This window comes from Gossypium hirsutum, chromosome D05 (genome assembly GCF_007990345.1).
Source record: "Gossypium hirsutum isolate 1008001.06 chromosome D05, Gossypium_hirsutum_v2.1, whole genome shotgun sequence".
Taxonomy (NCBI): Eukaryota; Viridiplantae; Streptophyta; class Magnoliopsida; order Malvales; family Malvaceae; genus Gossypium; species Gossypium hirsutum.
In genome coordinates this window covers 46338564-46353125 of record NC_053441.1, presented here as the reverse complement: position 1 = coordinate 46353125, position 14562 = coordinate 46338564, and the positions used below count along the sequence as shown (strand labels likewise).

The 14562-nt window shown below is 29.7% G+C and overlaps 2 protein-coding genes across 6 annotated transcripts; one reads left to right on the top strand and one right to left on the bottom strand.

Moving 5' to 3' along the window:
* Positions 1-280: 280 nt before the first annotated feature.
* LOC107911762 (uncharacterized) lies at positions 281-3173 on the bottom strand. Its single transcript, XM_016839682.2, has 3 exons — positions 2956-3173; positions 1512-1582; positions 281-1044 (listed from the first exon to the last, which is right to left on the bottom strand). Exons 1-3 carry the CDS (start codon positions 3097-3099, stop codon positions 498-500), a joined length of 762 nt encoding a protein of 253 aa, XP_016695171.2. The 5' UTR covers positions 3100-3173; the 3' UTR covers positions 281-497.
* Positions 3174-3385: 212 nt separating this feature from the next.
* LOC107911731 (uncharacterized) lies at positions 3386-10260 on the top strand. Of its 5 annotated transcripts, XR_001688003.2 has the most exons (6): positions 3405-3931; positions 7378-7719; positions 7814-7934; positions 8683-9228; positions 9314-9545; positions 9660-10260. XR_001688003.2 is itself a non-coding variant. In XM_016839635.2 (3 exons), exons 2-3 carry the CDS (start codon positions 8686-8688, stop codon positions 9371-9373), a joined length of 603 nt encoding a protein of 200 aa, XP_016695124.1. In that variant the 5' UTR covers positions 3386-3931; positions 8683-8685; the 3' UTR covers positions 9374-9435. The 5 variants fall into 5 exon arrangements, 1 of the variants encoding a protein (XP_016695124.1); XR_005913424.1 differs by having other exon boundaries at positions 3407-3931; positions 7814-9228; XR_005913426.1 differs by lacking the exons at positions 8683-9228; positions 9314-9545; positions 9660-10260 and adding an exon at positions 8118-8552 and having other exon boundaries at positions 3446-3931.
* The last annotated feature ends 4302 nt before the right edge of the window (positions 10261-14562 follow it).

The window sequence follows — 14562 nt, the reverse complement described above, 5'->3', positions numbered from 1 at the left end:
TTACTTTGTAAAAATAATGAGTTTTTAGTAATTTTTTAATTAAGTTGAGATTCAGTTGATATGTGATATTTAACTTAACCAAATATTTAAGTTATGCATGTACGTATTTTTATGCTTTTTGTATGTTTTTGTCTTCATTTTGATTAAAAAACAAAATTGAGTTGTTAGTGTTGATTGTTGAATCGAGGTCATGTCAAGTAGGAGTCGAACATTTCATTTATTTTCAAAATTAAGTTCAGGATAAATAAAATTATATTGAAGTTGGGTGGATCAGAATTAAAAAAAAAACATTCTACTATATGGAGTCGAGGTTGGAGAGAACAAAAACCCAACCAGCCTCACCCACAGCGTTGCCATCTCTGTTCATACTTTGATTGAAGTGATCATGTATAGGAACTAGAATGAAGCAACTCAATTGGAAGTAAAAAAAATGAAGTTGAAAAGCTAATGGCAACAATTCTATAGATAATGCCAATCACATAAGACATACATATAGATCAAAGGGAATTGCCCCATAAGAAAGCCTCCTCCATAGCTCTCATGATTGCCATCACCTCGCCTTGAAACAAGTCATTTCCAGGTACATTCTGGACATTGCTATTGGTTCGTTTAATCCGCTCGCTAAGCACGAATCTGCACACCGGACATTGTCCGTGACTCTTCACCCATGGGAGGATACAATGCTCGTGGAACATATGCTCGCATGGAGTGACCATCACTTGCTCTCTAGCCACGAAATCTTCCAAGCAAACTGCACATCTTTTCCCATCTTCATCTATCTCCATTTTCTTCTCATTGCCCTGTTTTTTACCTCTATAGTACGAATTCAATCTCTTTGTCATCTGCTTGGGGATTGGATTATAAATTTCTTTCTTCAGCTTTCCTACAACATCATTTTGCTCGTCTTCGTTCAATCTCAAACTCACTTGTCGAGTCGGGGTCCTTGGAAGGGGCCCTGAAAACCTCGGATTAACCGCTCTTGCTGGAAATGTGTCTACCCATGCAATTTCTACTGGAGTAGTAGCACGTTGATAATCTGAGAAACTACAATAAAATGTTCTTCTAAGCATTTATATTTGATGCACTAATTCTATACACCGTCATAATATAAGATTATTTAATTTAGTGACAATGCATAAATATTAGTGCATCAAATATAAATTCTTTTTTTTAAATTTAAAGCAATAAAAAATCGAAATTAATGAATTAGATAATGCATGCAGATGCTACCTCTAACCGTCAAAATTAAACTCTTCTTTTCTCCACTTACAAAAAGTCAGATAAGCCAAATAAGTCTTTGATCCTTAACTTTTACCCCAAAAAAAGGCTTTTAACATACAACTCTTAACATAAAATAACATTTAAGGACTAGATTAAACATAAATCAAAAGAAAAAAAAACTTATTTAGGTAGAATAAAAGTATAAAATCTTATTTAACAAAATTAAATTAGTTCAAGGACTCTTTTAACAATTTAGCCATTAATAATTCATCGAAATTCAAGTAAATTACACTGAAAAGCCAAAGGGTGATTCTGGGCCTAGCAGTCGCCATGGATCATCCCTTGAACCTCTAACAGGGTCCTGAAAGTACACCACGAATTAATAACTAAAAATCAGTTACTTCATAAACAAGCAAAAAAAGAGAAGCAGTTTTCAGAAAATCTTCCTATTCATTTCTTATTTCTTTTCTCTTACCTGTTATTGGTATATATGGATATGTTTAAATGTATCATTGTAAATTTATTGATATTTTTATATATTATTTTTATAACTATTTTGTCTTTACAAGAAGGTTTAAAAAAATACAAGTGTTCTTTTTTATTATTTCATTACATCCTAAAAATATATGACATTTTCCTAAATCCTTTTGAAGAGTGTTTTTTTATTCTAGTAAGATGGACAAGACAATAATCCATTTTATTTATTTATAGTCTAAACTTTAATTCCATAATGAAATATATATGACATATACAAGCAATTATAACTAAATTACGTTTTATGCAAATATAAATTTTAAAATTATTATTTAGATTTAAATCTTTTAAATATAACTAGATCATAATATACATGTAAAAAAATTATTTAACAAATATATTCATAAAAAATTGACTTAAATATCACATGAAGCTTAAGTTGAAATAATAAAAGCATTGAAAATTATGGTGTTTCAAGTTTAAATCCTATTAAAAGCATTTTTTAATATTTCACATGATTTAAAATGACAAAAGTATCCCCAAGCAATCTTTATTATTTTGTAAAAAAAGAGGTATTTAGTAATTGTTCAATTGAGTTAAGACTAGATTGAAGTGTGACACTAACTCAATATATGAATCAATAAAACAAAAATATATAAAACCAAAAGAAATTAACATTTAGTTAAAATACCCAAATCTTTTATGAATCGGTATAGGGGTATTGAGGGTAAAAGTACTATGGAGGACCCTGTATTGGGAGTAAGGTTGTGTTTTGTCCCCTTTACTCAAAAAATAAGTAAATAGTCTTATACATTAGATTAAAGAGAAAATTAGCCCTTTCTGTTAAAATTTCATCCATTTCTACTGTTAAAAACTAGCGTAACTAATAGAATAATTAAACAGTTACACATGGTGTCAAGTGATGTGCCATATGTACCTCATTATGATATACAATGATTAGTTTTTAACAGTAAAAATAGATAGAATTTTTAACAGAATGACTAATTTTCTCTTTGATTTTAATGTACAATGACTAATTTAACTATTTTTAAGTAAAGTGAAATATAATCTGATTCCTAATATAAGGATCTCCATTGTACTTTTACTGCTTATTGAGCAAAAAAATATATCTCAAACATATTAAACTTTTGATTGAAATGAAAATTAGACAACTTGGTATCAGTTTAGACTTGAAAAGATATGTACTGATTGAAATTGATACGATATCGACAACTAAAGAAGCAAGAAAAGTATACATACAGTGGTGGGCTGGAAGGAAAAGGAGTGACGAAAAATGGGTTGGATGGTGTTAGAATCATAGCTGGCGGGGTAAGAAGGGTAGCCTCGGTAGGCATTTGCAGGGCGCCATGTCGGCCAAAACGGTGTGTTGTTGTTGTTGTTCATTATGTCTCCGCTTGCTTCCGGATGATGAGCTACCAAAACTATGATCTTGAATTTAATAAATGGGGTATGATTTTATAGCAAATATTAAATAATGAATATGTCCTTGTTGTCATCTCAATGCTTTACTCTACTTTCATTTTCTTAGAATATGATGTAAAGCATGATTCTTCCTCCATTTTATAGATGCTTGCCTCCTACTCACGCTTAAGGTTACTCAAAGTTTCATCACTGATTAAGGAAGGAATCCAATTCTAGTAATCTCACTATACAACCCGTCCAAATGACTAGTTTCACCGTTAAAAAATAATAATAAATGTTTTATTTAAATTTAATTATAAAAATATATAAATATTAATATAAAATTATTTTTATATATTTTATTATTTCTAAACAATAAAATAAGATGAGCTCGGGATTAAAAACATAAACTAAGAGCCAGCTCTTCTACCCGGTGGAAAAGCACTTTTACACCCAAAAGTGTTTTTGGATGAAAAGTAAAGAAGAACCCACTTCATTTGGGGTTAAATTTTCAACTTCTTTGAAGCACTTTTGGGCAGATGAAAAAGCAGAAATTTATAGCTTTTCAGCCAAAAAGTGCTTCTAAGCTGCTGTTTTACTTTTTTACCCACACACACAAACTGGTACTTTGCTCTCATCTCTTCTCTCATCTCTGGTTCTTTGTTCATCTGTTGCTTCTTTGATCCTCTACTGGTGCTGGTTCTTTGTTCTTCTGCTGGTGCTGGTTCTTTTTTCCTTTGCTGGTTATTTGTTCCTCTGCTGGTGCTGGTTCTTTGTTCCTCTGCTGGTGCTTTGTTCCTCTTCTCCACCACCGGTGAGTTTATCTTTTTTTTCATAGGATGAGTTTTGTTGCCTGAACTTTTGTGCATGATGAAACAGATGGTATTGGCTGCTAAGATAATGGACAAAACAAATGATGTTAGCATAGGGTTTCTGGAATCAAAACCCAAACCAAATTTTAACCCTTTCTTTGTTTTGGCATGCTTTATTTATTTGGGGGGTTGTAATCCATGCATTCATCCTAACAAAAACTAAAAACATTGAGTTAAAATAGAAAACCTGTTTCTTTGGCTCTGTGTCTCTCTCTATCCGTATCCATTAGTTCTGAAAACCCGGATTCGATGTTCTACCACTCCCACCAAATACAGCAATCCCTTAATGCAATCTTTGAGTTCCTGTTTAACAACAAACCAATCAAGATGGTAAAGCACAAACCTTCGCAAAGGAAACAAAACCTCATCTCTACGCGTGCACTTTTACTTAAAATTCAGTATTAAACCCCTGTTATAACAAAACACAATTCAACTACATTCTACATTTCATCATCTTCACTATTCATCAATCCACATGCAACATTTCTCTGGAAGATGCATTTTACAATGTTGATTCCATTCCATTTCCTTAGTTCCCTTCCCTCTAGGTTACAAATTCATTAAGTATATCTCCAATTAAAGTCAAATCAATCTCATAATGGCTTCGAATTTGATCTTAGAAGAAAAAAAAAAGAAGAAAAAAACTCATTGCTTATTGGTAAATTTGATCTTACTCGAGGTTAGAATCCTGCCAACAGGAGTAGAATAAAAAAAAGCATTGGAGCTTTGAAAATGGCATTGGTAAGACCAGATTGGAAGGCTTTAGAAGCTTTTAATCCTAGATGAGCAGTAGAATGGGATCTAAAAAACACAAAAATTGCACTAAGGGTGGCAACTCTGGTGTAAACTCCTATCAACATGCTGTTGGTCATGTTAGGAATTTGAATGGCAAATGCCAGCCAATAGGTCGAAGTGGCCTGAAGAACAACAAAGATAAGTTGAGTTAAAATGCTTAAAGATAGATAAACGGATCCTTTTGAGATAGAAACATAATCCATGAATGGCTTTCATCCAACATCGTCGATCTCCAATTCTTCATCTTGTGTTAATTGTACTCCAGGCGGACCCTTTACCGAGATCTCCCCTTCACTGTTCTGTTTAGTTGGAGAACATCCATTAAACATCACGGGAGCTATCCCTCTTGATTCTCCTTCACCTTGACCATTCAAAGAACCTAATGCTGTTATGGAATCTCTATGAGCATTCACAAGCTGCTTAAATGTTGTCCCAGCCATCAATAGCTCTTCATAGCTTTCTGATTGAGTAATTTGTCCACCATCCATAACCTAAGGAAAAAAAGGGAGAAATTATCCTTCTGACGAACCAGAAAAACACATGAATGGATAAATAAATTATGAACATAAATTCGAACTTCGTGTTTACCAAAATTCTATCAACTTCTGAGAGAAACTCCACTTGATGAGTTACCAGGACAACAGTTTTCTTCGCCAGAGCAGTCATAACACAATCTTGCAATCATAAAAAGCTAACTTTTATCATATTGTAAAGAAAATAAATAATAGTATTATACACCAGAGTTCTATACTGAAATGAAGCTTTTTCACATTGAAGAAAACAAAAGTTGTATGTGCATCAACAGCACTAAAAGGGTCATCAAGAAGATAGATATCGACATCATTATAGATCACTTGAGCGAGTTGAATCCTTTGCTTCTGCCCTCCACTCATGTTAATCCCTCTTTAACCTATTTCCGTGAGATCACCATGATCAAAACTATTGATATCTTTATCCAGAGCACAAGCGTTAATGGCCTTGTCATATTTGTCTACATCCATCGGCTTTCCATAGAGTATGTTACGAATTGTCCCACTCTGGATCCATGAAACTTGAGAAACATAGGCAATGGATCCAAACACGCTAACCTAAAACAAGCATTAAGGGAAAAAGAACTATAATCAGTGACAAGAAGACATAATGCTTAATGCATGTGCATGTAGGAATACTTGTTTTGCAACTCACCGTTCCTGAAAGTTTCGGCATCTTTCCCAGCATTGCATACAAGATTGAGGATTTTCCAGCCCCGACCGGTCTACAAACAGCTATCTTCTGCCCTCTTTTTATTTCCAACTCCACATTTCTAAGTGTTGGAATTGCAATTTCAGGAACCCAACTGAAATTTCCTGCCTCTACTGTCACACTTTTATCAGAATTCTGCAGGGGAAATCTCCTTACTTCATCATTCTTGAGTTCATCATCAAGAAGAAAAGTGTTGATTCTGTCAAAAGAAACTTTGACTTGTATAAACGATTTGCAAGAAAACAAACGGATCATAAAATTACGAATTGCAAATCTACAATAAATGATACAAAACATTATCTTATTCTGCGATTTCCTTCCCCTTTCATTCCTCAGTTTCCTTCCCCTTTCATTCCTCAGTTTCCCTCCCCTTAGGTTACAAATTCATAAATATAGCTCCAATTAAACTCAAAACAGAGATCAATCTCATCATAGCTATAAATTTAAATTATCTTATTCTGCGATTTCCAAGCAAAAGGAACATAAAGTTACAAATCGCAGTCTACAACAATTTCATTAATCTTGAATCTAAAACTTCTCCACCCTGAAGCTAAGTAATAAACAATCCAAAACATTAGCAGAAAAAGGTTGGGGAAGATACAAGTGAAAGATTATCAAGTGAAAGACAAACGCAGTTTAAACAACCAAAAGAATAAAAAGATCTGGGGAAATTTTTTTTCCTCTTATTCTGATTTGAAGATTACTTTTTGGTTCTTTTCTCACTTTCCTTAAATAAATTTCAATTTGGCAAAATGTATGAGGAGAGTGAAAAGAGCGAGAGATAATGAGATTAATAGTGAAGAAGAGACCCTTTGAGAAGAAAAACGCTGAAAGAAAGGCTTCATTTTGGATCATCAAATAAAAATAAAAAATAAGCAAACATACCCTTTTTTTCCTTGGCGTTTTTGGTTGAGCTTGTGAGAGGAAAGATATGAAAATTATATTAAGAAATAAAATATATGAACTATTTTGGTAACTGTACGCACATTGGCATCATAGGAATTTTTTTAACCGTGGGATAAGATTTGTTCATACAAATGAACAATCAAACGGTGGCGATTACATTTGAAGATGGCATGTAATTTTGATTAAATGATGGCCCACTATATTTATTAAAAAATATATAATTTTGATTCAAATGGTAAAATTAGATGTAAAAAATATTATTTAAGTTATATCATTTTACCATGTTAATCAATTTCTTGGATTACTTCATTATTATCATTATTACTGTTATTTGTTCATGTATATAGTTAAAATTTTGATACACATGTAAAATATATACTTATGTCACATTTGATTTTCTTGATTGCTTTACTGGCTGAAACGAATCTGTTCGTATACACAATAGATGAGTACTTCGGCGGTTGAAGTTAGTGATGAAAAAGTAAAAGCAATGTGGGATAAGAGATTGATAGAAATATTTTGTGATATTTGTATTAAAGAGATACTAAAAGGCAATAGGCTTGGTACTCATTTCACAAGAGATGGGGATGGTTGAAAATAATGACCAGTTTTGAGAAAGAAACGGGCAAGGGTTTTTCACAAAGACAACTTAAAAATAGGTGGGATGCCCTAAAAAAAGAATGGAAAGCTTGGAAGAAACTTAAAGGCGAAGATACTGGTTTAGGGTGGAATCCTATAAAAAGAACCCGTTGATGCATCGGATGAATGGTGGGAGAGTAGGCTCCAGGTACATTAATAATTCTAAATATTTTTTTTTATTTTTTTTCTTATTTATGATGTTATTGATAATTACTGTTATTAAACTATCATTTTATATGTAGGTTGTGCCTAAAGCTAAAAAATTTAGAACATTGGGCATTGATCCTGAATTCGAAGGGAAGTTGGACCAAATGTTCATGGGGATAGCTGCAGCAGGTGATAAAGCATGAGCACCTTCTTCTGGTACATTCCCTAGTGATTTTTTTGAGGATGTTAACAATGAAATACCTGAAGAGAATGAGGAAGAAAATATGAGAAATGATGTTCACATTTTAAATAATGTTCACATTTCAAATGATGTTCAAATTGATGGAAACAGTCAAAAAAGAAAAAACCCTGAGATGTCAAGTTCACATTTTAAAACAGGAAGAAAGAAATCCTCAAAGCAAATTGAATGGGCTGCAAGATTGTCAAGTCAAATAGAAAAATTATGCAATGCAACTGACAGTATGAGTCAAGCCACATCTAGTTTGACTCCTGTTATGGATCCATTTGGTATTCCACAAGCAGTCAAAATGCTTGACAGCATGTCGGAAGAAGTTCCAGAAGCTAGTCCGTTATACTTTTTCGCACTTAGATTATTACTCAATAAGGACAAGCGGATTATGTTTTTATCAATTAACCCCAAGATTAGAGCTTTGTGGCTTAAGACGAAAATGGAGGATAGTTGAAAATTTTCTGATCTTTTAGGGTTCAAAAATATCTATTATGTGACTAAACAACAATGCTAAACTAGTTTTATCAACAGTTATTTATGCTTGGTTTTTGGATATTGAATTTATGTTCTACTTATTTATTTGTAATCTAGTTTTATTAAAAGTTGTTTATGTTTGGTCTTTAGATATTGAATTTATATTCTACTTATTTTTTACTAAATTAGTTTTATCAATAGTTGTTTATATGTGATTTTGGATATAAAATTTATTCACAGGCGATGAGTATAGTTGAGGATTATAGCAGTGATGAAAGTGACGATGAAAAGGAAAAGAAAGAGATTTTACAACGCATGGAATGTTTTAACCGATTATTTGTTGTTGCATCTTCTTCCGTGCAATTATATTATGAGAAGTATATATTGAGGCAACCATGCATGGATTCAACACAGTCAGGTGAGATATGGATCCGAGAGATCCTTGACGGTCACGAATCACGTTGTATGATTAATTTTAGGATGTCTAAAATGGTATTCACAAGTTTGCTAAGAGTTTTGGAGACAAGATACAACTTGCAAACTTCAAGAAACATATCTTCTACTGAAATGGTGGGAATTTTTTTATACATCTTGGGCACTAGTGCAAAAGTTTCCCAATGTCGAGAAACATTTCAAAGGTCTGGATCAACAATAAGTCGACACTTTGCAGTTGTGCTTGAGAAAGTTTCAAGGATGGCCACTAATCTAATTGCACCCGAAGATCCTTTTTTTAGCTCAATACCCGAACAAATACGTAATGATTCTAGATATATGCCGCATTTTAAGGTTAAAATTTAATTTTATATCATTATATTTTAATATATTTGGTCGACTAAAAATATGCACGAGATTAATATGATTATTTGTTCAGGATTGCATAGGTGCAATTGATGGTACTCACATTGCGGCTATTCTTCCACCAAATGAATAAATTCCCTATATTGGAAGAAAAGGTAACCCGACTCAAAATGTTATGGCAGTATGTGATTTTAATATGTGTTTCACATTTGTCATGGCTGGATGGGAAGGATCGGCACATGACATTAGAATATTTCTTGATGCAATTTGAGATCCAAAATACAAATTTCCGCACCCTCCAAATGGTTAGATATTTTATTTATATGTGATTTTTTAAATAATAAAGTATAAGTTCTTTAATTGATAATTTTTATTAAAAAAATTCTTGAATTAATTGTTTGTTATATTATGACTTGTAGGAAAATATTATCTTGTTGATTCTGGATATCCTCAAATGAAAGGTTATCTTGGACCATATAGAGGTCAGCGATATCATTTACCTGACTTCCGTAGAGGTAGACCGATATCTGGTAAAGAAGAGATATTCAATCATTCACATTCATCATTACGTAGTGTGATTGAACGAACTTTTGGTATTTTGAAAAAAAAATGGGTCATTTTAAGGGATATGCCAAGTTATAGTTTTGAAAAGCAAACGATGATCGTTGTTGCTACAATGACGATACACAATTTTATCCGAAAACATGTCAGCCGAAATGATGCAGATTTTATGGAATACGAAGATATTAATTGGCCATATGAGAATAACATTGATTCAGAAAATGCGCATGGTCGAGAAAATGATGATGATGACGACGACGATGATGATAGTGATGATGATGGTGAATCAAAAAATTCAAGTGGTTTTGAAATAGAATTAACAAGAGATGTTATAGCTTCTAGTTTAATGAATTCACTTTAAATTGTAAATGCTACTGTAAAATTTTTAGTATTTATATTTGATATATAAATATTATCCCTTTTAAAAACTTTAATCCAAATATATGTAATATTTTAATTTGTTAGGTTTATGTTTTTTATGTTATGTTAATATCTAATATGAGTTATATATTCAAATACATTTTAAAATAAAATAATACAAATGTGTGAAAAGCATTAATTAAAAATAAAAAATAATTTTTAAAATGATACCATTGTCTCAATATCTAATTACAAATTTTTAATTATTATATTTAAATATTTAAATATAGTTTACATATTCTAATTAAATTTAATAAATAATTAATATTAATTACTAAAAAATATTTAAAATTAATATTATATATTAAAATATTAACAATAAGTTATAATAAATTATTTTTTAATATTTTTGCTAAAATATCATAATATTAACTAATTTGAACATTATTTAAATACATATTTGTTACTTTATAATATCATGTCTAAACTGGACATTTTATTCTTCAAAAGTACTTTTTAACAGCAATACTAAACACTCAAATTTCTCAAAAGCACCTCTCAAAAGCACTTCTAAAAAGCATTTTTCCATAGCACTTTTCAAAAGTAATGAAGAACTGGCCCTAAATTCAGGTCTAAAGCGAACCCCAACTCACAAACACTTTTAGATAAGGGAGAGATCTAGCATGCATAGCTCATGGACACTACTAAATAGAAGAGAAATCTACTTGCACTAGTATAAAGCTTATGAATTTTATTTTATTTTTTTTTGAAGCCTTAGATCAAAACTAAATCTACGATTAAAATTAAAATATTATTTTTAATTTTAAATTCCATTTTTAAAATTATGATATTAAACTTAGTATTATTTTCTTACACCTTCAACAATGACTAGAATCTCAAATCCAAAATGTTTTTATTAGAAAACAAGTCGACAATTAATGAGCAAAACCTGAAGATGAAAATTACTTGTAATTGTAAAGACTACCTAAATAAGTACCCATAAAGAGAAAAATGGGTTTGAACTTTTTATTATTTTAATATAAAAGTTAAATGCAATTGTTTTTATTTCTAATTTTTAAAATTTTATACCATTTAATGCTCTGTGATGTGTTTTTAGAGAATATTAAAAAAAGTTAAAAATTAAAATAACCCTACTCGTAAAGTTAAAAAACTCCATTAATAATGAACAAAACAATAAATAAATAATTTATTAGCATTGGGTATGCTATAGTATACTTTTTTTCATTCCACATTCAATTTTAAAAATTTTTGATGTGTTTCTTTTTTTTAAAATATTTATTTTTTTAATATTTTACTATAACTCGAACCCTACTTGTAGAGTTTAAAAACTCCACCTTTCTTTAACTCTCATCAAAACCAGTTATGAAAACTCTCATTAAAATAAGTTATGAAAATAAAAACCAGTTACTTGGATATATATATAAATCAAAGAATGAAATAAGGAGAGGTTGAAAGATAATGTTATAAAAGAACAAGAAATATAAATAAAAGACATTTTTTTAATTAAAAAATATTTATTTACAAAATAATAAATCTCAATGGTTGATTTAATTTTGGCATACTTTATAAAAAAAATTATTTTAACTTTCTAATTATTTTTTTTACTTCTTTTAACTTTTGAACTTATATTTTTTTTTATCAAATCGCCCCAAAAATGAAAGAAAAGAAATCAACGTTTATTAAATTTGCTGGCGTGGCATAAACGTGGATTGCCACGTAGACAATTAATTATTTTTTAAATTTTAAAAAATTCAAAAAATTATAACATTTATTTTTAAAATTAAAAATTATTTTAAAAAAAATTAATATTTTAATATATTTTAAAAAGATTAATTAATTGTTAACGTGGCATACATGTGGCAATCCATGTGTATGACATGTCAGTAAAGTTAACAAACGTTAATTTTTCCGTCTATTTTTGAGTGATTTGACAAAAATGTAAGTTTAAAGATTAAAAGAATTGAATAAAAGGTTAAAATAATATTTTTATATAAAATTGAAAGGAAAAATTAATTAAGCATTTAATTTTTATCAAATGTGTAAGTAGTTCTCATAAACGACTACATCTCCATATTATGCCACTAGTTGTATGCAGTGTTAGAGAATATATTGATGTAGCCGGCCTGCACCGTTAGTTGTTGTTCTTCTAGAAATTAAGCTTTTCAAATGAAAAAAAAGAAGGTTTCCAAAAATTGTTCTCTTATTTTATTTAATAATTTTTATAATATCCAACTTTAGAGTTTGAATCTAATATTGTGATCAACCAAAACAATTAAGTTGAACAAGATTTTGGAGAATCAAATATGGATGTAACTAATCTCATTTCAACGCCTTCATTTTGTTTTATTGTTACATGTTCTCTTGTTGAGAATAGCTGTTGTATAGAATAGTTATCATTCGAGAATGACTTTTATTTAAAATAATTATTGTTCAAAACAATTTTATTTAGAAAAGTTATTCTCAAAGAACAATTATGCTAGAATAACTACTATTTAGAACATTTGTTCTTCAAAAATAACCATTATTTAGAATAGACTCTATCAAAAAAGTATAGCAAATAATAATTTGTAACCTAACAAGATTATCTAAGAAAACATATGCTTCAAGAGATGTCCCATAGAAAATGTTTTGCATGATATTCTTCGCCAAAGTAGAAGAAACCAAAAAAAACCTTAGAATATGGCTGCATTTTTAAATTATTTTCACTTTTAGAATGTTTCAAAGAGCTCGAGTTGGTAGATCAAGTATGGAGGTAGTAGATGCAATATTTTTTCTAAAAAGTTAGACGCAAACTATTGACTCAATTCAGTTTAATTACAATGATTTGTACTCAACAACACATTTCGTTGTATCAAATCTATGAAAATGGAAATATGTTATTTTAGAAAACTTGAATTGTATGAAAAATCTTCAATCTACTCCTATACATGTAATCATTATTAATGGACTAGTAAGATTCAACAATTAAAGGTCTAAACAACTTTAAATAAAAAATATATTAATTTGTAGTTCTTCTTAGGTTAGCACTAACCCAACAAATTTTTGAATAAGTAATTCTTCTATAAATTATTTATATGATGATGGTTATTGATAGGTTTTGATTAATTATGGTTTGAGAGTAGTAGAACATATGCATTATTTCAAGTGAGTTTTTGGTGAAATGTTGTAGACAAAAATTTTATTTATCTACTTGAATTACAATCTAAGATAAGAACATAAAGAGAGAAAGAAGAAACATTCTGTACCATTAATAGCTATCGTCCACAAAAATAAGAATAAGAATATTTGAAATAGTAAGTTGTGGAAGAACCATATTGAGTTTTACTAGAACCACCATTTTCAGTTTTAGTATTGATAAAAAATGGAAGGAAGACTTTGTCATGATGCTTGCAACCAAGATCATATACTTGGGTGACTTTGTCATGATGCTTGCAACCAAGATCATATACTTGGGTGGTGGATGTTTGGTCCCTTGTATTGATTTGTATTCCAAATTTAACACTCTTTATGTGTAGAACATGAAACACAACTAGGTTACTAATTCATCATTTAAAGGAAGGAAAACCCCCAATTAGATCACAATTCAAATTTATCATAGCTCTTTATCATTTTTCTACATTGAAATTAAACACACACATATAGCACCTCATGAAGTGAACGAATTACCTGCAATGGTAGCAGTATCCCATCCTTGTAATAGCTGCTACAACAACATTAAGCACCGCCCCACTCATTTTCATCGAAATCTCTCAACACCAAAAAATTGAACAAATCAAACCCAGATAATGGATCAACGATAATCAAAACCACTAAGGGCACGTTTGGTTCGCTGTATTAGATTAGAGGTGTATTGGATTAGAGGTGTAATGGAATAGAGGTGTAATAGCAAATCAACTGTTTGGTTGAATGTAATGGAATAGAGGCGTAATAGTAATCTTGTGTTTGGTTGAATGAAATAGAGGTGTAATAGCATAATGAAAAAAACTAAAATAACTAGAATACCCTTAGCATAAATTTATTTGGGTAAATGATTATTGTTATTGTTATTTAAAATTTAATAAGATTATTAATATCAATAATAAATAATTTAATCATATTTAAACATAATTATTATTAAATATATTATAATTAAAATATATAATTTAATAAAATTCTTAATAATTAATATTCTTATATGAATTTACTCAAATCATAATATAGATAATTTAACATAATTATTATTAAATATATTATCATTAAAATATATAATTTAATAAAATTCTTAATAATCAATATTCTTATATGAATTTACTAAAATCATAATATATAATACTATAAAATATAATTTGAAATAATTAATATTAAATATATTTTAATTAAAATATATGATTTAATAAAATT